This window comes from Agelaius tricolor, unplaced genomic scaffold (genome assembly GCF_023055355.1).
Source record: "Agelaius tricolor isolate 1412-34295 unplaced genomic scaffold, bAgeTri1.0.p SCAF_14, whole genome shotgun sequence".
Taxonomy (NCBI): Eukaryota; Metazoa; Chordata; class Aves; order Passeriformes; family Icteridae; genus Agelaius; species Agelaius tricolor.
The window spans coordinates 16484591-16508671 of NW_027269274.1; the positions used below are offsets into that span (position 1 = coordinate 16484591).

Sequence of the window (24081 nt, forward strand, 5' to 3'; positions counted from 1 at the left end):
GCTCCATGTTACTCATCCTGAAGCTAAATGCCAGTGGCTGCAGGATGCACAGCACTTGTCAGGAATTGTTGTTTTGCTCCTGAAGGAAAGCAAATTGCCCTTTGCCTATGACAATGTTTGTGACTTTAACCAATATGACAGAACACTTTTTAAAAATACATATTACTTTGGAATGGTGGGAAAACATGTTCTCAGAATTCTGCCACAGAGCTCAGCGCTGGAGCTGCCCCTGGATTGAAGTTGTCATTTAGGAACACAAAGTCCTGCAGGATGTCAGGAGCACTTGGATGGCACATTTTAGTGGAAGGGTTACAAGACACAAATGTCTGAAGTCATTTCACAAATCAGAAATGTTCCAAGCTGGTGATTAATTGTGTTTAGCTTTTCTAGAAGGTTATTGAAGTGGGTGTGTGTCTTCAGGACAAGTTCAGGAGGTGCATGAAAGGCCCAGCTGTTGGCTCTGTAACTGCTGCAGCTCAGCTGTTTCTTCCAGCTGTGTGAGAGAAATGCCATGAGTTCACCAGAGTTTCTAATTTAAAAAAATAGAGCTCCTAAAGAAATAGCTTCAAATTAATGCTGCCGTCACCTCTGAACTGTTAATTCTTTATTCAAATGGTAAATGTGATTGGTAAGATGGAATGGGCAAGAAAATAAGAATTCAGTTATCCAAAACTCTTCTAGATAAGGAAAACAACTGGGCACAAACTGGAGAGAAGATCATGAAATCTTTGTTGATTTTTTTAAATTTTATTTTCTTGATTGTTCTTTGTAAAACAAAGCAGATGGGCAGAGAACAGGTTTGTGTGTGTTAGGTTCTAAAGCCCAGGAAAAAGTCAGATGAGAATATGAAAGCAGAGCAGAAAGCAGTTTAAGACTGACTTGGGAATGATGGGATTCACTCACCAGGCATTGTTAGGGAAGGAATGAGGAAGAACAACACTGAAAAGTGATACTGGTAAATAAGATACCATGAGAAAGTGCAGGTAAGGACAATTGATAGTTCTTTCAGTAAATTAGGAACAAAACCACAGATGCTCTCTAACAGCCCAAGCTGGATAAATTCAGAATTCTTCATCTCCTCTAGGCATTAGAGTGAAAGGGAAATTGAGATTACTGAGAGCCAGTTTACAAGAACAGCATTATAGAGAAATAGAATAGCACAAATGGGTAAATAGAAAAATTAGAAAGGCAATGCACAAATTCAAATATAACGAGCAAATGTGGTCAATAGTATCAAGAAATGGTTTTATATAAATAACCTGGTACTAACTGGGAAGCTAAAATAAAATTTTTATACTGGGGAAAACCAACTGGCACATGAGGCAAGAAAATAACAGGGCACTTAATGTCCTTGTTACCCCCCTGAACTCTGGTAACTTTCTCAAGAAGTTTTCAGTTCCAGGGCATTTGGAGCTGTGTACATTCCAGTTGGGATCTTTGGAGAAGCCATATCAGACATGTTAGTGCTAATCACTGACAAGATGGATAAGGTTCCAGAATACCAGCAAAGGGCAAGCCAATTTCACACCTTAAGAATAGGTGATGGAGGAGGAGCTGGTAATTGTTCTCTCTCTGTAACAAATGCTAGAAAATAATAATAATAGAAAATAATAATTACTTGCAGCAAGGACATGAGTATTAGTGTGTGTGAACTTGTCCAGAATAAGCAATTTTTAGGAGTTCCAGAACATAGATAAGTCAAGTGGACAGAGGAGAAGCAGCTGATGCCATATTTAGATTTTGGTAAAGGTTTTAAATGTTTGTTTTAATTTAAGTTCTCCAAAGGTCATTAGTTCTAAATGAAATCACTGTAATGTAAACACAGAGCTAATTAGAAAACACATAGCAAAAAAAAAAAAAAAGAATGGTTGTCAATAATTTGATTAAATAGCAGGAGGGATGAATTAAGTGAATTTCTTGGGGTTATCCTCCATTTTGTAGTACTTCAAGTTTAATGTTTAATTAAGGACTAGATGCTGAAATAAGGAGTCTGCTTACTAAATATACAAAATCCACAACGTTGGAAATGGTCTTTCTGATTGTTTCAGTGGAGGTAAGGATCAGAATTCCAAATAATAGAGAAAAATTTGAGAAATTATGTGAAAAATGTAGTGTACCAGGGAGAATCATAAATGTAAGGTTTTAACTCCTGCAGTCAATTGGTGGCTCTGAAGTGCAGATTGGGACACTCCAAGCTTAGGTGGGTTTGTCGAGGAGATTTGAGGTTATAATGGAATCACAAGCTGAATTAATTAATCTTTTCATCCTAATGATGGATAAGAAAAGAATCAATAGGCCTAGATTGCAATAGCAAGGAATCAAATTAAGCATCAGAAAACGCTTTGATAAGGAAAGATATACTGAACATTGTATCTGTTAAAGTTTGCACAACCTTTGCAGACAACTATTTTTTGGGAAAAATAAAGGTAAAACTGATTTATTTTTATTTTTTTTAGAATGAAGATGGATAATTTCTTAGCAGTCCTATTTTTATATCACTTTGGAAGGGTTTTCAGGTTGGAAGGGGCCTCAGGGAGGTCTAGGCAAACTTTCTGCTCTCAATACAAGGTCAATACTGAATTCAGACCAGGCTGCTCAGTGCTTTGTCCAGCTGGATGTTGAAATTCTTCAAAGGAAAGGTTTGAATGTTGTAATGGCTGCCCTGAGGGGTTACATTTTGCCTTGTTGGAACACTGGGATATCCCATGGTGTAGTTGATGACCACAGTATTTTGGCCAATGTGCTGTGCAGCTTTGTGGAGAGCCTGGCTGCCTCTTAGTGCTGGGACCTTCATGGTTACAGGAAGGCTGCCACAGGTCACCTGCAGACCTTCTCTTCTCCACACTCAGAACTCTGCATTCCCTGCATCCTCCTCAAACACCTTGTGCTGCTTCACTGGCCTTTGCTGAATGCAGCATTTCAGCTGTAGTTTACTCAGTGCTGAGGAAAAATGAATTAATGTTATTCTCAGTCTACTGGCTCCATTTCTGGTAACAGAAACAGTAAATTGCTAAATGTCCCTGCTGCCTGAGTGCTCCCCTGACTTCTGTTTGACTTGCTTTAGTAGGACCCTGCCTCCAGATTAGGATCAGCTGGGAATTTAAGATCACATAAGTCTCAGGACAGACCCCTGAAAAATACACACCATCAGCCACTACCTTTGGAGCCTGAAAATCCTATTGTTTGTTGGATTTGTTTAATCAAATAATGGGTTTGTCCATGAAGGTGTAAGTTTATAGCTTGGGTACGGAATACTGTGGGAGACTGTGCTGGGGAGACACAGCAGCCACTCATCTTCCCTCATCTACTGATTTGGTTATCTTACCTCAGGGGAATCACTTGATCCAGCATAATGTACCCCTGATAAATCCATCTTGGTTATTTTCAGTCACCCTCCCATCCAAGTACCCAAAAATGGCATGTACCCTCTGGGCACTTTGCCTGGCCAGAGGCAAGGGCACATAAATTAACTCAGTCAGTGATTGCATTGTTATAACGTGGTCCTGAAGCATGAAAGCAGAGAGTTAGTCAAATCTAATCTTTTGGTTGTGGAAAAATTTAAAACCTGAGGGTTTTACTACTTATTGTCATAGATTTACCTCAGTGTACACTCTGTAAGCAGCAGTGTTTGCTGATTAATCTCTTCAGACCACCTCTCATATTTGTGTTGCCTGAGTGTCTCACTTCCTTGGATTTAGAGATTAATTTAATCAAAAGAACTCAGGACACCTTGAATAGCTTAAATAACTGGTCTTTTCTATGCCAGCTGATTCTGAGTGGTTGCAGGTGACACAAAGATGAATAGGCGATTCAGCCAGCTTGAAAGCTTTTAACATTCAGAAGATGATGCAGTAGTTACACAAACAATGGAACTGAAGATCATTATTTTTCTACTGAGAGTGTGAATGAGGACATTTTTATAACTGTGAATGTAAACAGATGTCAAAAAATGACATTTAGAATCACAGAAATGTTTAGGTGGGAGGAGACCTTTAAGATCATTGAGCTCAGCCATTCCCCCAGGACTGCCACGGCCCCACCAACCCCTGTCCCCAGGTGGCACAGCTACAGGTCTTCAAAATCCCTCCAGGGCTGGGGACTCCACCCTGGACTGCCCTGGGCAGCCTGTTCCAATGCTTGACAATGCTTTGGGTGACAACATTTTCCCTAAAACCAATCCAGTAGTGAGGGGCCCAAAGCTGAGCACAGGATTTGAGATGTGGCATCAGCAGTGTCAAATCCAGGGCCATCCTTGGCCAGCTGGGCCCGCTCTGGTGAGGGATTGCAAGGGGCTCAGTGAGCACTTGTGGCAGCTCCCTCAGTACCCCAGCAGCTCCCTGCTCTGTTCTCATTATGAAGAATGATATTCTCTCCTTTTGTGGTAAAAAGTCTTACCTGGGTGAAAGACAGTGTTGTGGTTTGAGTATTGCCAGATACATTTCATGGACAATCTTCTGCTTTCACCTCCTTTGAAGCTTCGTGTTTGTCAACAGATCTGCTCATTCTGATACAGAGTGTAAATGAGGTGTTGGGTTTGTAATAGAAGGAGAGAGGTGGGGAGAATGAAGAGAGTATTTAATAATGCCTGGCAGTGTCAATGTTAATATTTTGGTTTAAAATGCTAATATTAAGATGATGTGCAGGGAAAGGCATGGCAGAATCATTAATGATGGTTTTTTTTAAAGCTCTCTGAAACCTTTTCAATTTAGATTAGTATTTAAATCTCCCTTTGGAGATTAAATGGCTTCAGTGAGTCTTGCAGTCCATTTTCTGATTATAACATCTCCTTCTAGCATAAAAGGCTTTAAATACAGCATCATCCTCTGAGTTTTTAGACATGTAGCTCTTTATACTGATTCTTATTTACAGGTATTGGGCAGCTAAAATTGTAGAAGAGTCTTTAACCAATTTTCAGGATTTCATTTTTTTATTAGAGCAAAAAGATTTAACAACCTCTAAAATCCATCTTTCTTTCTAGATGCCTGTGTTTTTTAACAAATGCACCTTTCCACAGACAACATACCAGGAGATGAGGATTAGTGGTGAGGTATCTTCCCATTTAGCAGGAGAAGACAGAGATTATACAGAATAATGAAATTTTCCAACACTGTAATAGCATTTCTTTTTGAAATTCTGTCTAACTTGTGACAGCCTTTTACTTTAACAGCTAAGGTAAATACTCCCTGTAAATTCAAATTGGTAGGTAAAGAAACAGCTTAACTGAGAAAAGCCTTTAGGAAAGCAAGTGGTCTTGTGAGTGATGATACACTGAAAAAAGGCATGAAAAGTTGGTAATCATTTTTAAAATAATATTTTAGAATTACTGTTCTAATGCTATATAAATATAATGTAAATATTTCTTACTTTCAAAAAGGTTTAAATTTTACTATTTTGTATCTCCACAGCATTTGTCAAGTAGACACAGTGTCCAGCAGAGCACATCACAGGTAAATATCATTCATGTTTGAATTTTTTGTTGTCTTTAAGTTCTTGGTAATGTAGGTAAAGGTATGATGGAGATTACTGGGTAAGTCCTTACCGACAGAACACTTCCTCAGAAGATTCCCAAGTATTTAAGTCACCAAGGTCCTGCTTCAAATTCCATTTAGGTCTCTTTTCCTGAGCTTGTAACTGTTGTTCTTAAAAGATACAATTGTGTAGAGAGATCAAAAGCTTCCATCTGCCTCTGTGACTCTTCTGTCTACCTGCTAACAGGTGGCTTAGTGGCTTCTGTTTCACACATCCTTTCTGTGCTGGTATAATCCTGTCCTGGTCATGGAATCTGGCTTTGATCTTTACAGAGATCTGTGCTTCCACAGGTACCTGTCTTTAAAGAATGAGGATTTCCTTGGGTTTAATTTTAAGTCCAGAACAAAATTCCTTTTAAAGGAGTACAAATCTGAATTGTAAGTCTGGAAATGTAAGATTTTTTTGGTTAGACTGTACCTGTCTGTGCATTCAGAGGAGGTGAGCATAGAGCACTTAGGATATTCATGCAACCTATTTATTAAGATCAGCATGAATGGATGTAAAGGGTTGTAAAAACTGAAAGCCTACATTTGCTTATACTCTTTTTTAATTTGGCCACCCCAGCATTCACTGCTATGGTAAATAGGTCTTGATATGTTGAGCCAAAATGTAAACCTTTCTACTATTTGGCTTGATTGGTTGCTCATGTTATCAACCCTTGTTAAGTTTGTTATACCTGCAGGACAAACTGGCCTGTTAAGCTTTGTTCTAAGTCATGGATTGTTTTTGAGAGGAAAATACCCTTAGGATTAAGTCCCAATGTTCCCCCAGCACTGCCAAGGCCACCACTAAACTCTGTCCCTAAGCACCACATCTACACATACAAGGATGGTGACTCTACCACTTCCCTGGGCAGCCTGTTCCAGTGCTTGACAACACTTTCAGTGTGGAATTTTTCCCTAATATCCAATCTAAACCTCCCAGACACAACTTGTTCCTTGAGAGGAGAGACCAACCCCCACCTGGCTACAACCTCCTCTCAGGTGGCTGCACAGGGCAATAAGGTCCCTCCTCAGCCTCCTTTTCTCCAGGCTGAGCCCCCTCAGCTCCATCCTCTTCCCTGGAGAGGCTCCATCACCTCAGTTCTTCCTTGGAGTGAGGGGCCCAAACCCCAGGATTTGAGGTGTGGCCTCAGCAGTGCCCAGTACAGGGGGACAGTCACTGCCCTCATCCTACTGGCTACAGAAATGACCTCTAGAAGTGAATTGCAGCTGCTCAAAAGAAATAATGTAACAAATGTTACTAACAATGCTTTAAGTCCATCTGTTTCAAATGGAAATCATCAGGACCCACTCCAGTACCATCTTATAATTCATTTTCAGTACCAGAATCAAAGCAAAATTTGAGAAATAGGATTGATTTGGTTTACTTGATAAAATCAGATTCGCAATGCATAAACCATTTGTTTTGTATCCACTTGGTTATCACAGTTTCATCAATCTATTCAAATTAGAAGCATTAAAAATAGAGGCAGAAAGCTTAATCTAGCCCCTATCTCTGAGGCAGAATATATTTGAGATTAAACTTTTACTTGAGGGTGAGAGGAGGCCAGGATCTCTGTTGAAATGCTCAGGTTGATGTGTTCAGGTGTCCTTTCTGTGTGAGGAAGTGCCAGTGGTGTTCCCTGTTTGGCTCAGGTGGACACCATCCGTCAGCGGCACGGGGACGCCTGCCGGATGCCAGTGCCTCATCACTTCTTCCTCAGCCTGAAGAGCTTCACCTACAACACCATTGGAGAGGACACTGATGTCTTCTTTTCCTTGTACGACGTCCGGGAAGGCAAACAGATCAGGTAGGAATTTGTCCAAGAGCTAAAAAGCTTCCTAGGAAAAGAGTTGTGAGCAGAGCAGCTACACTGGAGATAACCACGAGCTGTTCTTGAGGCCCAGCTGGAAGGACAGAGCTGGGACATCACAAGTTGCTGGCCCTGCAGTTCTTACATGGGTATATCAGACTGCTCCTTGCATAGGAAATTTAGTGAAGCATTAAAGGCACAGAATGGTTGAATTTTTTAGTTTTCTGACTTTGCCTCCAGACATTACAGGAGCTTTCTCCTTAGGGTTATTGGTTAAGAAGCAGAAATAATGACAGGGCCAGGCTGTGGGGCTGGTTTGAGAAGGGACTGCTGTGTGCCTCTGTAACTTTCCTCCACTCCTTGCCTTCCAGGCCTGTCACAAAAGAGCTCTTTCTCCTCACTGTATTGCTCTCAACATAAACTCTTAACGTTCATCCCTATGTCTGTGGTCTCAATTTATTGAACTAATCGGTACCAGTGCTAGCAAACATGAGATGGACTGGCTTTTCTCTTCCAAGCATGTGTTTTGAAAAGATCAGGGTATGTAGAAGAGCATTGCAGCATTTATTTTGTGTCTTGGAAGTTTAGCAAATGCAGCTTGGTCTGATCTGAAGAACACCATATTTGTGCAGTGTTCTGAGTTTTGGTAAAAGCATTTCCTGGCATTCACTTGCTGCCATAGTCAAAACTCTCCTAGTTTTCAGCAGTTAGGTTTAGATTTGTTTCAAACTGAGGGAAGAGCCACAGAATGTTCCTTCCTCTCTTAGGAAGAAAGCTCAGAGTAACTGAGAACAGTTTTGTATCTCTTCAGAGAACATCCCACTGAAAATTGGTCTATATTAGAAAGCTCTGATGACTTGATGGTATTCCTGACATCCAGCCTAATCCTCCCCTGACACAGCTCCAGCCCCTCCCTGCTGTCCCTGGGCACAGAGGGCAGAGATTGGTTCCCTCCCCTCCCCTGTCCCTCAGGAGGATGCTGGAGGCTCCACTGAGGTCTCCCCTCAGTCTCCTCCAGGCTGAACAAACCAGGAGCCCTCAGCTGCTCCTCACAAGGCTCCTCCTCCAGACCCTTCCCATCTCTGCAGCTTTTGACTCTCCAGTGGATGGAGTTTAGGATGTGCCTATGATGCCTCTCTTGAGAGAATTACCAGAAAATAGCTATTAAGAGGGAAAGATGAAAATGGAAAACCAAACAGAAAAGATACACCCAACTAGTTCCTACTGCAAAGCAATAAAATATTAAATAATTGAGATGAGAAAAGCTGCCAGGAAGAGGAAGGGACAGGCAGACAAGCTGCTGCCAGCAGAAATTGCTTTGAAAGGAGATGAATTGTCTTGGGCTGCAGTTTGTATGTGAACACTGAGTGCAGAGCCTTAAGGAAAGGGTTTTGCCAGTGATTAAAAAAAAAATGAAATAATCATTATAATGAGAAAAAGCACAAAGAGTGGTCCAGGCAAATTTAAATACATATAGTAATGCTTTTTTGTGCAAACAGTTGTTATTACTTAGCTCTTTGAATTGAGCATCAGTGGTCTGCTGTAGTGAAAACAGCATAATTTTTACATTTTCTTACAACCCAAAGAGTGCTGGGGAAGAAATGTGTAATGAGGCTGAGCTCTGTTTTGGAGAAGAAACCAGAAAACAGACAAACACATTGCTACAAATTTAGAATGATGTTTTTATATCTACTTTAAAACATTTTCTCTCCTCTCGGGAAATAGTACATTAAGGTAAAAAACCCAAGCAAGGCTTCTGCACACTGCACTCTAAATGAAAGGGACAAATTGACTTCTGAAATGGTTTGGAGGTTGATAAATTTCTTACCCAAGCAGCTCGTGCTGGAGGCTGAGTGGCTTTCAGCATTACTGCCTTGGACATGTGCTGGATTACAAACCTCCCTGAACCTGCTGGTGCCAAGAGCTATTTCCCAGGGAGGTTAAGTGAAGAATTGCTGAAAGTTCCAGTGTTTTTCAAGGGCTGAAGCAACAGCATGCACCAGGTGGGGATTAGCAATCAGAAGTTTGGAGCAGCAGCTGAAATACCTTTTGAGGTGGTTCCCAGGTTCTGAATACAAAAATGTTCCTGTGTTTAATGGTTGTCAGCAAAGGAGGAGCAGGCAAAGGGTGACAGTGGGGAGCTGTGGACAGCAGAATAACAGCACTGCCAGCAGAGGGGTCAGACCTAGAGGTAAACACAAGGAAAAAGTTACTTCACTTTTAACCTGACAGAAATATAGAAAGTAATACTTCTAAGTAAATAGAAATTGAAGGCTCAGATTTAAAAAGGGATTAAAGCTTATTTGTCTGTTTTAAAGTATTTGGGATTTCTTTTTTTCTTGCATACAAAATACACTAGTCTAGCAACTTTGTGACTCATCTTTAATACCTCAGTTTGTTTGCTGAGTGGAAATTACTGGAAAATGATGTGATAATTGATGTAGTTTGGATTATAGCAAATGATTATACCCCATTGGGAGATGTACCTTGGCATGAATGATCACGGAGTGATGGAGTTGAGAGTAGCAGCAAAGAAAATGTTACTGGAAAGATGGCGACCTCAGGAAGGAAGGTGCCTGTAAAGATCAAATAGAGATAGGTAAACTGATATGGAGAAAAGCTATTGGAGAGTTGTGTTTCTGAATGATACTGTGAAAGAGCACAGAGGCAAATTGTTTGAGTATGAAGGAAAAATTAAATATATGGAGACAACAGAAAGTCTGTATCATGTTCTGTGGTTGGAAAGGCAGTATATAAAACAGGACAAATGAAATTGTACAAACAGGGACGGGAACAGACAGAAATTTATAGAAAAAACGGAACTACTAAAGGGCATCAAGGATAAAAAACCAAAAGAATAATTCTATAATGCTTTACCAGCAAAAAACTTTTTTTTTTTTACAAAATGAAGAAATAGCTGAACAGATTAAAGGGGACATTAAGCCGTGAGCAGATGTTTCCAAGATAGCTGGAGTATTTAATGGCTGTTTTGCCTCAATCTCCCTAAGAAGGTCAGCTGCAATCCGATGACAAATGTGAAAAGTTGTGGAACAAATAAACTACTTGTTAGCACTAAGCAGCTAACAAGATGGTAAGTAAAAGTCAACATAGATTTGTCAAGCACAAATCACATCAGAGCCAACTAATTTTGTTCTGTTATATGGGAATGCACCTCCTGCCTCAACAGAAGAGAAGTATTAAACTTGATAGAATAAAGAGATACAGGCTGCATTAACTGCTCTAAAGGAGCTGGAAACTGGTAGACAAAGGGATGCAGAGTGTTATCTGTGCTAGAAAGATGCAACAAATAATAGATATATCTACATTTCTTGACATTTTTAGCAAGATTTTGATGAGTGAAAATAAATTAAATTCAGTAAAAGAGTGAGGTTTAGATACCTATATAATAACTTTATTTTTCCAGGAAATGCATGGAATTATGCATAACTTAAAAAAATGACACATTCAAACATATGATAGTGGGATTTTTTCTGAAAATAAATTTGTTAAGTCCATTCTAACTGTCATAGAAACCCAGAGTGGTTTGGGTTGGAAGGGACCTAAAAGGCCACCTTGTTCCACCCCCTGCCATGGACAGGGACACCTTCTACTCTCCCAAGCTGCTCCAAGCCCTGTCCAGCCCAGCCTTGGACATTCCCAGGGATCCAGGGTTTCTCTGGGCAGCCTGTGCCAGGGCCTCCCTACCCCCACAGGGGAGAATTTATTCCTGATATCTCATCTGAACCCCCACTCTCAGTGTAAAGCCATTCCCCCTGGTCCTCTCACTCCAGCCCTTGTGACGAGTCCCTCTCCATCTTTTCTGTAGACTCCCTTCAAGTTCTGGAAGGGGCAGCTAGGTTACCCTGAAGCCTTCTCTTTTCCAGGCTGAGCAATCTCAGTTCTCTCAGCCTTTTGAGTATGGAAAAGGAGAAATAAATTTATGTCTTATTTTTTCTTTATAAAGTTTATGTTTAAACATGGGAATGTTTTTCATTCTGCCTGCATCCTCAACCAGTTACCCTATTTCACACACCACTGGGATTTAAAATTTTCTCGTCATCTAGAAATATCCTTAATTATGGAGAGTGAATAGAACAAAAGAGAAACTCTGATGTGATTGAATTTGAAGATCTGGGGGCCTAAGCAGTAATTATGCATGAGAGATGGTGTTGTGCATATTTCTGCTGGTAACTCCTCCACCTGCCTCCTCCTACTCACTGAGCCTTTGCCATTCCCGTTATAGCAGCGACCTCGTCGTGACTGGGGGATTGGGAGATGTGCTCAGTGCCTGTGCTGCTGCTGGGACTCACTGAGCAATCCATGTGGGCATTTCTCATCCAGCAACTGTTCAAACCCTTTGTGGAGAGACCAGGTGTTCTCTGCAGTGTCTGTTTTAAATAGCTGCCATGTCTTTGGGGTGAGACAGGATTGTAAACACTGCAACACGGGCTAGGAGTTTGATTGGAGTTTTATCCCCCTTTTATCCCAGTGTTAAAATTTAAAAGCAGTAGCCAAAATGAGAAAAAATATAAGCTTGCTCTTTAAAGCTCTTGCTAATAGGTGATACAGAAAGATGTTTTTTGTGGAAATGTTCTCAGCTTGTGGGTGGATGATAGGGAGAATGTGAGCAGTACAGTCTGTCCCAAGTCTTGTCTTAAGGATTTAGCACCATTGACAAAGCAGTTCTCAGGAGAGAAACATGGTTTGGAAACATAATTATGGACTGAAAAAATGCCCTGGGTCTACAGCAGGATAGTTGGACTCAGCTGCTCAAAAGTCATCTGACATAAAATCATCTGCCCCTATTTTTCAAGGCTGAGTCAAATGTTCAGTGGCAGTGTTTGGCTGTCAGTACTGCTCTGCGGTGGGGTTTGGTGGTAACTGCAGAGGTAATGGAGATAATGATTTCCTGTTTGTAACTTCTCTCTGGATCTTGGGTCATTTTCCAACCAAATTATTTTCTGTGATAAAAATCAGCAGACAGATGTGTAAATAGTTCAAGATACTAAAGGGAGAAAACTATTAGAGAACGTAGTTGTCAATTTAAATGTGTCCTTGTAAACAAGTAAACTTCTGGGGCATGACCAACCTGGGTTTGGTTTAACCAGTGTGTGAGTGTTAGAAGTTTTCTCAAGCTGCTACTCATTTGTGTAACCTGGTCCTGTAGAAGTCCCAATACTGCACTTGAGTGGCCAGGAAGGCTGGAAAAAGAAAATGTTTGTGCCAGCGTTTAGGTAGAGTAGAATGAAATGCACCACTTGGAAACACTGGATTTAGAAATGATGAATTTGTAGGGAATTTGATTTTCACTCTTTCTGTAGTAGGAGTTTCTGAGACACAGTATTCCTGGTTCAGACGTCAGAATACAAATCTGTACCAAGCTGCTGAAGGTTACCTTGACAAATTTGACAGGAATCCCTCATCTCCGTTTGTATTTGTTGATGGCCGTTAGCTCCATGGTTCCCATCATCATTTAGTCTTTTTTTTTTTTTTAATTCCTTTTTAACTGTCAATAGGAATGTATATCAGCTACTAAAAAAATGTTAGCAGGAACAGTGTAGCTAAAATTACATTGTGCTTACACATGCCATCTTGAATAATTTTCCTGTAGCACTTGCTAATTGCAGACAATTAGCACTCAGGAGCTTTCATTTCAAACGCTGAGCCAACATGTGAAATGCAATGGCAAATTTCCCACAGGTCCTGTCCAAGAAGGGGTTTGAGTCCCCTCAAAGCTCTGATGTGCAGGATCAGCATCCTTAATGCAGGAACACCTGTACAGAGCAGCCCTGCCTGCCCAAGCAGGGCTGTAGAACTTGTACATGTTCTGGACACCAGAATCTGCTTGGGCAGATGGAGAGAGGGGGAGCAGGTAAAATAAAAAAGAGTAAGACTGGCATTAATAAAGTCAGAAAGAGGAAAGAGGGCTCACTGAGTAGGTAAATATGGTTGAAGTTGAATAGCTGAAGGAGAAGTTGTTAATTAACGGGGAAGGATCTGCAGTAAAAACTGTGTCAGCCTGACTGCATTCTCTCCAGGATGTGGAACTGACCTGAAGATCCTTTCTCTGAATTGTTTCTCTCAAGTAATGGCTCTGGGAGTGCTGGGACAATGTGTGGGCATTTATCCCCAGTTAATTGCTTTAAAATATTATCATGCTCCTTTATTGCCAGTTGCTATGTAAGGAAGTAGAAAATTGTATTTTAATTTTATTGTGCAATATGCGCTAAATTTTCCTTTTGTTATGTTTTTAATAGCATAGCTATTCTAAAATAGCAAAGTTATCTCATTCACTGTCAGTATACTGATTTGGCTGCTGGGAAAAAATAACTTTGTATCACTCAGAATTACTTCTTTAATATTCAGAAAATTTCTTAGGGATTAACCTTACCAACTAATGAGATTTTTCTTCTGCTTAGTCATGAAAAACCCATCTTTATATTTTTACCTGTCTTTTAGCAATCTGATCTATTGGGATAGCTAATCCTCCATCAGCTCCTCCTGTACTTCAGTTTGTTGTGGCTTTAGTATTTCAAGGGTAGTATTTTTCTGAGTTTTGTGCCATAGCTAATTCATGGCAACAGTAATGGGAGCAGCATGAGCTCTTCACCCTGCTCAAGGTGAACTTCCTCAAAAGCTAAGCAAGCATTAAGAAATATTGCTACCCACAGCAATGGCCTTGTTCTGGTCACTGCAGTGACCATGGAAAATGTGTGTGTCTCTGAAGTCTGCTGCACACAGACAGCTGGGACAAAGAGCCTTTCTGGTAGAATATGGAACTTCTACAAAACACAAGTTTTGTCATCACTAAGACAAAACCCGTGGAGTATTTTATAAGGTTTGTTAGTGGGTAGATTTTTAGAAAAGGACACAGGAGGAGGGATGCATTTTAATTTTCTTTATTGATTGCTTCAGCTGACTTTCATTACCTGGATCTCTCTGGAATCTGCATTTGCTTGGTTTTCCTATTTATTCTCTGTCTTGTTAATAGTGTATGCAAATGAAACTGCTACTGTCTGGATTTGTATATGAAAGTTGCTGTAAGAGATGTAAGTGGTGTTATTAAATATGTTAATTCTTTTCTATAAAATTACTGGTTTTCCTAGTTCCTATGGAATTATTAATATGTAGCCATTCCAAAGCAGGAGCTTTTACAAATATCCATCTTATTTTGAATCTCTCACCACCACCATCCTCCTTCCCCCACAAGTGGGGGCTTTTTTTTTGGTTGGGGATCAAGCATGACATAGAAATAGGCAGGGATATAGAGTTTTCTACAGGATTATTTTGATTTTTTAGCTGTTTAACAGGAAGAAATCAGTGAGTTGCAGGCATTGGAACTTCCTCCCTTTCCTGCTCAGGAGGAATTGACAATGTGTTGTGAACACACAGCTGGAAGAAATTCTGCTCACGTGAGGGGCAGCGGGGAAATCTGTGTTGTTTAAATGTGTAACTGAGCTCAGAGAAAGCACTTCCAAGTAATTTTCTGTCTGTAAGAAGGCTCAGTGGATGGAATCCTCTTGTGCTTCAGCTCTTTCTGTGGGGAAATTCCCCCTTAAAAGCCAGGTCTGTGTTCCTGACAGAACTTGTCATGTGCAGAGCTCTTGTAGAGCAGGAATTAAATGTGACAGCTGCTGTACCAGACCTCAGAACCATTAGCTTCTCCCAGGGTAGAGATGGTGATAAAATCCTTATTCTACAAAATACCTGTAATCCAAAATTAGAAGTCTTCCCTGCAAAGCTTGCCTCACCTGCCACCTGGCAGGGTCAGTCTGCCTTGCCTTCCATTAGTTAAAATCACTGTTACTGGGGAATTGCACTCAATGACTGAAGTCTCTCTGTCTTTTCTTTTCTTTTTTCTTTTTTTTTTTTTTTTTCTTTTTTAAATAGAAGCCTTTTCTAGTTGACAGAATTCCTTTCAGGAACAAAAATATGTACCTTTCATGATGGAAATAGCAGAAAAAATCCTTATGATGGTGTCAAATGTTCAAGTGTGGCAGAGTCACAAGAAGCCAAGGAGAATGTAATTGGTGCTTGGCTCCCTTTTCCCTGCAATCCTCAATAACACTTTAACATTGTGGTGGTTTTCCCTTGAATGTGGCAAAAGAAATGACAGGTAGTTATTTTCACTATTTTCTGTTTCCATGGAAACCCAGTGTTTGCAGTAACAGTCTTACTGTAAGCTCTGTAATCCTCCCCTGGGGCTTCTCGCCAATGTGGTAATTTAATAATTCATGAGCATTAAGCCCAAATTTGCTAGGAAGCAAACTGTGTTGCTTGGAGCCGTTTTCTCAGGGCCAGATTGATTTCCCTCACAGATTCAGTGTTCTTTTCTCTAAGATGTCTTTATAAAATACACTCCATAAACCAAAGCCGTGTACTGTGCCTCAGTTGTTTGTGAAAGCGGGGTTATTGCAGAGCTGCTGGATAAGACAGCTCAGGAAAGAACTCTCCTGCCTCCCCCAGCAAAAGAAAAGGGGAAAAACCAAACATACTTGCCTGAAAAGGGAGATTGTTAGGCAGTCCATGAGTCACTGTTGAGACAGTGAGCAAACTGAAAGTTCAGCAGGGGTGATGCTCCTGTCTGCAGGGCTCGGCAGTGCCCGCTGTCCATGATGGATTGCTCAAACACTGCTGGGATCTGGGAGATGCTGGTGGTTTACACTGAAAGTGGGAATTGAGTTCTTCACAGACATGGCTCCATTCTGTACATATGCTCTGGCTTCTTGTCACTCTCACACTGAGAATGGAGACTCATTCTGTGGAGCTCTGGGAGATTTTGTTATTAGGTCAGTCTTACAGCAGCTATAAGAGCCTAGATTTTTTTTCCCAAGAGGATGAGCAAAAATTAGCAACTCTAAAAGATAATCATGATGAACAGAAAATAAACTTGAAAAGCTTTTTCAGAGGATACTCCTACTGCTTAAATAATCTTTCAAGAGTAAAACTAATTCTTTTTCACAATGGGAAATTACTAAAATGTTGATATAGGTGCGTGCTTTCTTCATGAACAAGAGATGAAATAAAGCTCATGAAATCAAGTTCAGAAGGCCTGAAATGAGGCTTGTTTCCTTTTTAGAAAGTTCCCACAGGGTATTCTCAAAAGCATCAGGCTGCAGTGCTGTCCTGATGTGACCGTTTCAGTCACTGACTCTGGTAATGTTCTTGCAGTTTACAAACTCGAGAGATCTGAACAAATTTCCAAATTCCAATTTCCAGTTTGGCCAATGGAATGAAAATAAAAGTCTATTTGTTTCTTCTGTGAAGTTGTGCAAGCAAATATGAGAAGCCTCATGTGGTTATCATTAACTGTATTGCAGGGTGCAGCAGAAATGGAAAGCCAGGACAGTAGAGCCTGATTTTCCCTCAGCCTCCAAAGAGGATGGTGGGGAGCAGTAATTGCTTTCTGGAAAACTGGCTAATGCTGCTCTCCTGGGGCTTTAAAACTTCTGCTCTGCTGGGTCAGTGCGCTTCCTTTTTGATACAGGAACAACTTCCCAAGTTAATCCATGCAAATATTAGCTTGACCAAACTGTAAGGTTTTGAGACTGTAGTTCATTTTTCTCTCCACTTCCCCCTCCCACCAAGCCCCAGGGATCTCTTTCATGGTGTTTCTCTTCCAACTTAATTCATGTTTTGAAACAAGCTCCTTTATTTGCAACTTTAAGAAAGTGCTTTGATCCTATACCAGTAATTCTTAACATAATTCCATTCATCTGGTCAACATATTGTCCTTGTAGAGCTTGTACACACAGGGGCAGGAAGAATGCAGTGTTTGATGGCACTGTTGAGGTAAACTTCCTGACATGTGGTGTGTGCACCAAGACTGGGATATTTTGAAGGGAATTGTTGGCAAGCTTTAATTGCCATAGAGTGACCAGCTCATCCCAAGCTCTCTCCTGGATGGGCTGTGTGGAGCTTGTTCTTGAGATTTATCTGGGACAAAATAGGGTGCTTTTACAGTAGCATCTTCAAATGTTTATGGTGCTCATATGCCAGCTCAAATGTTAGCCTAGAATTATTGTCAGGCATGTTAACATTCTTTAAAGAAAAGAGAGACATTTTTCAGGAAGGAGGGCAGAGGAGAAATGGAATAATATCATGCTTATCATTTGTTTTTTAAGCAGCAGGACTGAAGGGAGATGAACTGTCCTGGCTAGGCAGGTGCTTGTAGCTTATTCCTGCAAAATTCTGACTTCTGTGGCAGCATTTTCAGATTTTTGTTCCTGACTTTGTATTTTGCATGCAGGCAAGGTTTTACATGATACTAAAAGTGTCAGAAAGAAACCTGGAGAGGCACCAAGAGAAGATGAAAGTCTAAAATACAAGTTGTTATATGATCTTTTCCACTGCCATGTTACCCCTTCCCTGAGCACTTCTACATGTGTCATGGACCAATATGTATTTTTAAAATAACCTGTGTTCTTAGAAGGGTTGGCCACATGCTAAATTCTGAAAACCCAATTAAATACAGCTTTTGAGAAAGGACTGAAGTATTTTTAATAATATTGGGGGTTTTCAGTGTTCCCCCAGTTTTCTCTGGAAATAAGAAGCACTGAGCAGAACAAGAAAAACTAGGGGCCATTTGTATATTTGTACCTTCTCCCTTTCAGTGGCACATTGGAATGGAGAGGGTGAAGGAGGTTTTGTTTCTGGGAGAAATAGCTGCTGGACCATTACTTAAGACCAGGGAAGGGTATAAAATGTGAGGTTTCTGCCTAAGGAAATTGAAGCCCTAATATGCTGCTGTCCCTGCTTCAGAAAACCAATCTCCTATTCTTTGTTAAAGAATTATTTTTTTTAGTCTGTGCTCTTTATCACCAGTCTGTAGGGGGATAAAATATAAGAAAATAAAGATAGTGTAGAAGGTAATCTTACCCCTAAGGAGCTGCAGCTGGGCCAATTATCAAAGATTAGGAACAGGCCTGACTTTACCAGGACACAGCTGTGAGCAATGAGCAGAAGATGCTATAAAAGAGTGGGGTGGGTGGGTGAGAAGGGAACTGGAGTCAGTGGCTGCTTTGTGAAGAAGAAAGAGTCAGTGCTGTGAGGAGCTGCCCACGAGAAACACCAAGCAGGTATGGAACTTGTGTGATAAGGAGACAACCGTGTGGAACCCCTGCAGTCAGATGCCAGCACCAGACTCCAAACAGAAAATGGAATTAGAGACTGGTGTTGTGGCCTTATTGCAGGGGGTCCATACTTTGGCATTATGCATCTATTAATGCTGTACCTATATTCCCAAATTGGTGCTCAGTCAGGATTTTTGCCTTAAAACTCCCCCAGTAATGAAATGTGCCCATGAATGAATACAAGGGGCTCACCAGTCCAGCCCAAGCTCTTTGCCAGCCCTTTCCTTTTGTTGTCATCTTCACAGATTGTGTGAAGAACATCCAAACAAACCTCAACCACAAAAACTCCCGGGGACACAGTGCCACTCCTGCTCACCAAGAGGAAATTTTGTCCCTGTTTGCCCCCTTTTTCGTGCTGAAAGTGTAACATCCCAAGCCAGTGATGGCTTCCTTCCTTTCTGCAGAGTTCAGTATGGTTCTGCTGTGCAGTCACTTTGGGGGGAGAAAAGAAGTGAGACACTGCTCTCCTTTCACTTTTCCTCCTTTTCAAGTGAAGGAACAAGAAGCTGTTTGACTTTGCTTGTCAGAGCAGTGGTTCTTATATTTGAGTAGCTGTAGCAATTACTAATCATGAGAGTGATTGTAAACCCTGGCTTAGTGCTGCACAAGAGGTGGTTTCACTATGATGTGAATTAGCACAGGAGGAGATGCTGCAATTAGAGTAATTGGAGCTTACTTATAGCATATAGGAGGAAGAGGAATAAATAAGCTTTTGTTTAAGATACTGCTTCTGATGTGGCACCTCTTGGGTCTGAGCTCAGCAGGGTAAAATGTTAATTTTTTTCCTCAGTTTTGATGAATTTATCTCCAATTTTATGCAAAAGAACTGTTTTTGGTGTATATTCAGAATAGCTGAAAACTTGTATTGGGTTGTTGGTTTTAGTTGTGGGTGTTTTGTGGGGTTTTTTGGCTTTGGGCAGCAGTAGGATCGAGCAGTCAGATTGCATCTCAGTACCTCCCATGCTTCATTTCCACCACATTGGCAGTTGTAACTACTGGGTTTTTAATTAATTCCCACATGGAGTTTATTCAGATTTGATATTTCAGTCTTACTAAACTGGACTTATTGTTGCCTGAATTCTGTGTGTGCTCTCGTCCTTGTGCAGAGAATAAAATTGAGGAAAAGACACACTGGAGACTCAACTTTTCCCAAGGACGTAGCTCTTAAAAGAAGAAATTAAGCTACTGAATTCCCATTAAGTTTCTTGACCCTAAATGTGTGTATTTTTGTCTAAAAACAGACCTGCAATGATAGATGAAGGCAGTGGATTTTCAGGTCATTGGAAACAGGGTTATTCTTCCAGATTTGCTTTGACATAGAAATAAATTTGCAGTTGTAAAATGGGAAGCAGCTGACTAACTAGTTCATAATGTGGGTCACCAGTGTAAAAAAGGTTCCAGTCCTATTCCAGCAGCCCTGACAGCATCAGCACCACTGAGACCTTAGAATAATAACAGAACAGCAGAACAGAAGTAAACTGTTCTTGATCAATAGTAATATCAAAGCTTAGAGGAATGCTGGAGATGAGAAACAAGCCCACAAGTTTAGGAGAAGTGATGTGAAAGGAAAAGAGGGAGAACTGGAGCTGGCTTGGTCCTTTGGGGTGGCCTCTTGGCACTGCTGCCTTGTCACTCTCTGCCTCCTGTCCTTGCATCTCCTTTGGCCAAATGCCTCTTCCTGTTCCACAGTTCTCAAATGCTGCAGTTGACTCAAAGTCCCTTTAATTATTTATTCACACAAACTCAAGAGGACTCTAAATTAAGGGGAAGGAATGTAAAGGTTGTTACTGCAGTGGTGCTGGAATAAGGGAACAGGTGATCAATAGGCAGGTGAGAGGGGTGGTGGCTGCTTCATTTCTTGAAAAGCACTGGAATAGAGTGACAGGAACCAGATTTTCTCCATGGCTTTAGTAAGGAAAAGATGAATTGCAAATTTTAAAATAATTCCACTTATTAATGGAGGAAAAACTTGCAAGAGACCATCAAGTGAATCTCCAGAATATCCCTCTTTGGGTGCTTTAAAAGCACACTAAGCAATCTTTTGTTGATGAATGAAATCCATACAGGCAGCTCAGCTCAAAGACCTGGCAGCCCCTTCCCTGCCATTGTCCGAGGGACAGTCTGCACAGGATTGCAGTCAGCTCCTGTGTGAAAATGAGATGCTCATTAGAGCTGAAATAATAATAAAAGAAACCCTAAAAAAACCTGTTTTGAAAGCTCAAGACTACATCTTACTGGAAATTTAAAATACAATATGTAACATTGATTTATGTGTTAGGTAGATAGAGGCTGTGAAGATGTAGTGTTGTTGTAATGTGACTGTCAGTGTAATATTGTGACTTTCTAGGATTGTCCTGCTCTCCACTTAACACATCACAAAAGTACTGAAAAATAGATTTTACCATATCATTAAAATATTTGGTAAAATGTTCTTAACTTACTGACATCTCAAAAGAATCATGAAATATCTGTTTCTTATGGATTTCTTTGTGGCATTTCAGCAGTCTCTGGTTATTAGCACTGGTAGCAAATTAATTAAAATTATAACTGAGTGGGGTTGTGGGATACATGGAGATTGGAGTAATAGTGAGTGACAGGGAGAGTGAAACAGCCAGAGAGAGGGATGGTCTGAATTGCTGAGCATCATTTACTTACATAAATTATCATGCAAAGGTGTATAATGAGATGTATGGGTCATGCTTGAGAATTAAGGAACATCTTAACAAAAGTAATAATTCTGAAAATACATCAGTGTTTATAATGGAAGGTGACATGAACTCACAGCATAAAGCTGTGTGGAAGGGCCAAGAGGTGATGTCTGATAAATCACTGTTAGACTGAGCAGGAGCTTGGCTTCCCCTGTGTGGAACCCCCAGATGTGTGTGTATTCATGGTGCAGTGTCTCAGTATCAGACTGTTACAGTCTTACAGCTTTAGAACTGTTCCTGAAATGCTGGGGAAAAATTTCACTGGGGGTGAGTTCTACAAAATGATTCCAGCACTTTTTCTTGGATTTTTTAACAGTGTTAAATTACTTATTTGTGTGTGGGGATATCACTGCTATTTCTGCCCTGCAAAAAATGAGCTTCTCTAAAGGGCTCTTTAATGCAGAAAGGTGACAAGAAGCAGTGGCTGTGCACTGAAATCAGGCATTTCCCATGGTCCATGTGCTTTAGCAGCAGGGATGAGTGGCCCTTGCAGCAAGCTGCCAAAGGAGGTAGTGTGAGCACTGTGCTTTCATTTTCTTCAGGCCAAGGGTGAATAATATGCTGGCAAGTGTATCAAGTGAAGGTTACTGGAGTTGATGCAGTTGTACTGGATAGGATTGAAAGGATCTGTGATTATTGGAAGATTTAATAATCTCTCTTTAAAGCTCTCTCTGTATTTATGTGAAAATCTAGGAAAAAAATTGTGGTCAATACTTAGGGGACTGTTGCACACTAGGGAAAAATGCTCATCAAACTTACTTTTACACATAAATTCTCTGTCTTAAGAAAAAATATGAATATCTGTGTCTTACCATGCATTGTGAGTATTATTCATTTTGCAGTCTGGCTAAACGTGCTGGTTTTATTCATCAAAGGGCTGCTTAATTTGATTGGTAAGAGTTATATAAATTGAACCTTAATGTATTTGAATTAGTCTTGCTTCTAGAAATGTTCTGTGTTGAAGGAGATTGCTTAATTGGTATTCTTGTAACTTTTAGTTTTGAGTGGATTTTAATGAACTCAGATTTACCAAAGGCAGTGTACCTCTCAGCAAGTTTGCCTTAGCCTTTGCCTGGAGGAGTTGTAATGTATACAGGTTCTGTGCTTCTTATGTTCACATTATTTTAATGTTATTGCATCATGAATATGCATCAACACAATGTTTTCATATGCAGACTACTTACTATTAGAAATCTGTGCTATTCCTTGTAATTTTGTATAGACAGTGAATACTGTTTTATAGACTTTGGAATTATAACAACCACTGCATCTTTTTTTAATGAAACCCAAATCTACCTGTGTTTTTCTGTTGATGTACAGGAAAAGCTGATTGTTTTTTACCATTGTTTGTTTTTCAGTGAGAGGTTCATGGTGAGGTTAAACAAGAACGGAGGCCCCAGGAACCCGGAGAAGATCGATCGAATGTGTGCACTTTTCACAGTACGTGTCTGTTCCCTTCCTTCCCCCTCACAGCAGTGGGGTTGGAGGTTTCCTGAGGGGAAGGAAACCCAGTTCTTCCTCTCCAATATAATCAGTAAAGGAGAAATAATTTCTAAGTTTTGTTACGATTTTGACTAAGTGTTAACATAGAAAGTGAATGTACTTCTAAATTTTTTTATGGCTAAGTGAATGTTCTGAAGTACTTGCATTTGTTCCTGCAGATAGTGTGAAATTTTGAATATTTTCATTGGATGTGCTGTGCTCTTTGATAACAGAGCATGGGAAAATGCTGTGATGGCCTGAACATAAAACAAGGCACTTTTTTCTGAATGAAAATCAGACAAATGTTTTCCCTTGTCCTGTCCCTATGTGCCCTTGTAAGAAATCGCTTCTGTGCTGGTCTTAAGTTGTGTTCATAATTCCCTCAGAATCAGGTGTCAGACCATCATTTTATCTGCTACTTCTTCTCAGAAAGGATATGAAAATCTAGAGACACTGAAACTTAACAGCTCCTCACAGAATAACTGTAAGGAATCTCAGATCCCAAGTGTGAGAAACACCTTCCATCGTGACTCACCTTTAGTTAGTGCACATGCTGGAAGCTCTGTAGCAGGAGCATTTTTGCCTGCAGTCAAGAAGAAAGATGGCAGAGCTTTGGTTCTGGCAGTGACACTCCCTGAGGTCAGGCAGGGCTGGACACTGAGCCAGGTATGGTCCCCAGCACTGTTCCCTTCTCTTCCTTAAAAAGGCAGCAGGATTCCTCCTCTTAGGGAACAGAATAGATCCAGGTGTAAGGATGCTCTGTTCTGTCTCCATCTGGATCTGAGAGCTGCAATCCAAAAGTAGCACTGACCTGGATGCTGACATCAGTAGCAGTTCTGGTTTTGGTACCATCAGTGAGGTGCTGAAAGCTGAATAAACATCAGCAAGGTGACAGTGTCACCTCAGAGATGGTAACTCAAACCCAGAGTCTGCTCCTGCTGAGAGAAGGTGGGCAGGGGTTAAGGTTCAGCACTGATGTCTGAGTCAGGTGAAAGGCAGGAGTGCAGCTTTAGGAGCTGCCCTAAGGAATAATCTCAAAAGGCAGCACAGGCTTTGTATCAACTTTGGCACTTTCTGGCCTCTGAGGTTCATCAATGTGAAAAAGATTTTCAGCATCCAGCTTCCCCACCCTGACCCATGCCACACAACCTGGGGTCATGGAACAAGTGTCCTGTTTCTCCCTGTGTGGTGAACAGTGTGAAACAGTTTTGCTCTGGTGATCTGCAAACCAGCCTTTAAAGCCTTTAAAAAATAATGATAAATTACAGCCAGGGCCATAACACAATTCCAGAAGAGGCCTGCTGTATATTCTGAGCAGGGCTAGTGTAGTCCAAGAGCAGGGAGCCCTGGGATTGCAGGATTTGCCAGTGCAGCCCCAATCCTGACCAGAGATACCTCCTGAGCTCCCTTTCCTATTGCTATGCAAAAATGCCAA

At 40.8% G+C, this 24081-nt stretch overlaps 1 protein-coding gene across 10 annotated transcripts in view; it reads left to right on the plus strand.

Annotated features, from left to right (window-relative positions):
• Positions 1–24081, plus strand: part of DOCK3 (dedicator of cytokinesis 3) — a 185912-nt gene that overhangs the window by 71204 nt on the left and 90627 nt on the right. For all 10 annotated transcript variants that reach the window (XM_071439935.1, XM_071439936.1, XM_071439939.1 and 7 more), the window contains exons 8-10: positions 5406–5447; positions 7167–7321; positions 22523–22604. In XM_071439935.1, coding sequence (XP_071296036.1) covers positions 5406–5447; positions 7167–7321; positions 22523–22604 — 279 coding nt within the window. The remainder of the gene's footprint in view (positions 1–5405; positions 5448–7166; positions 7322–22522; positions 22605–24081) is intronic.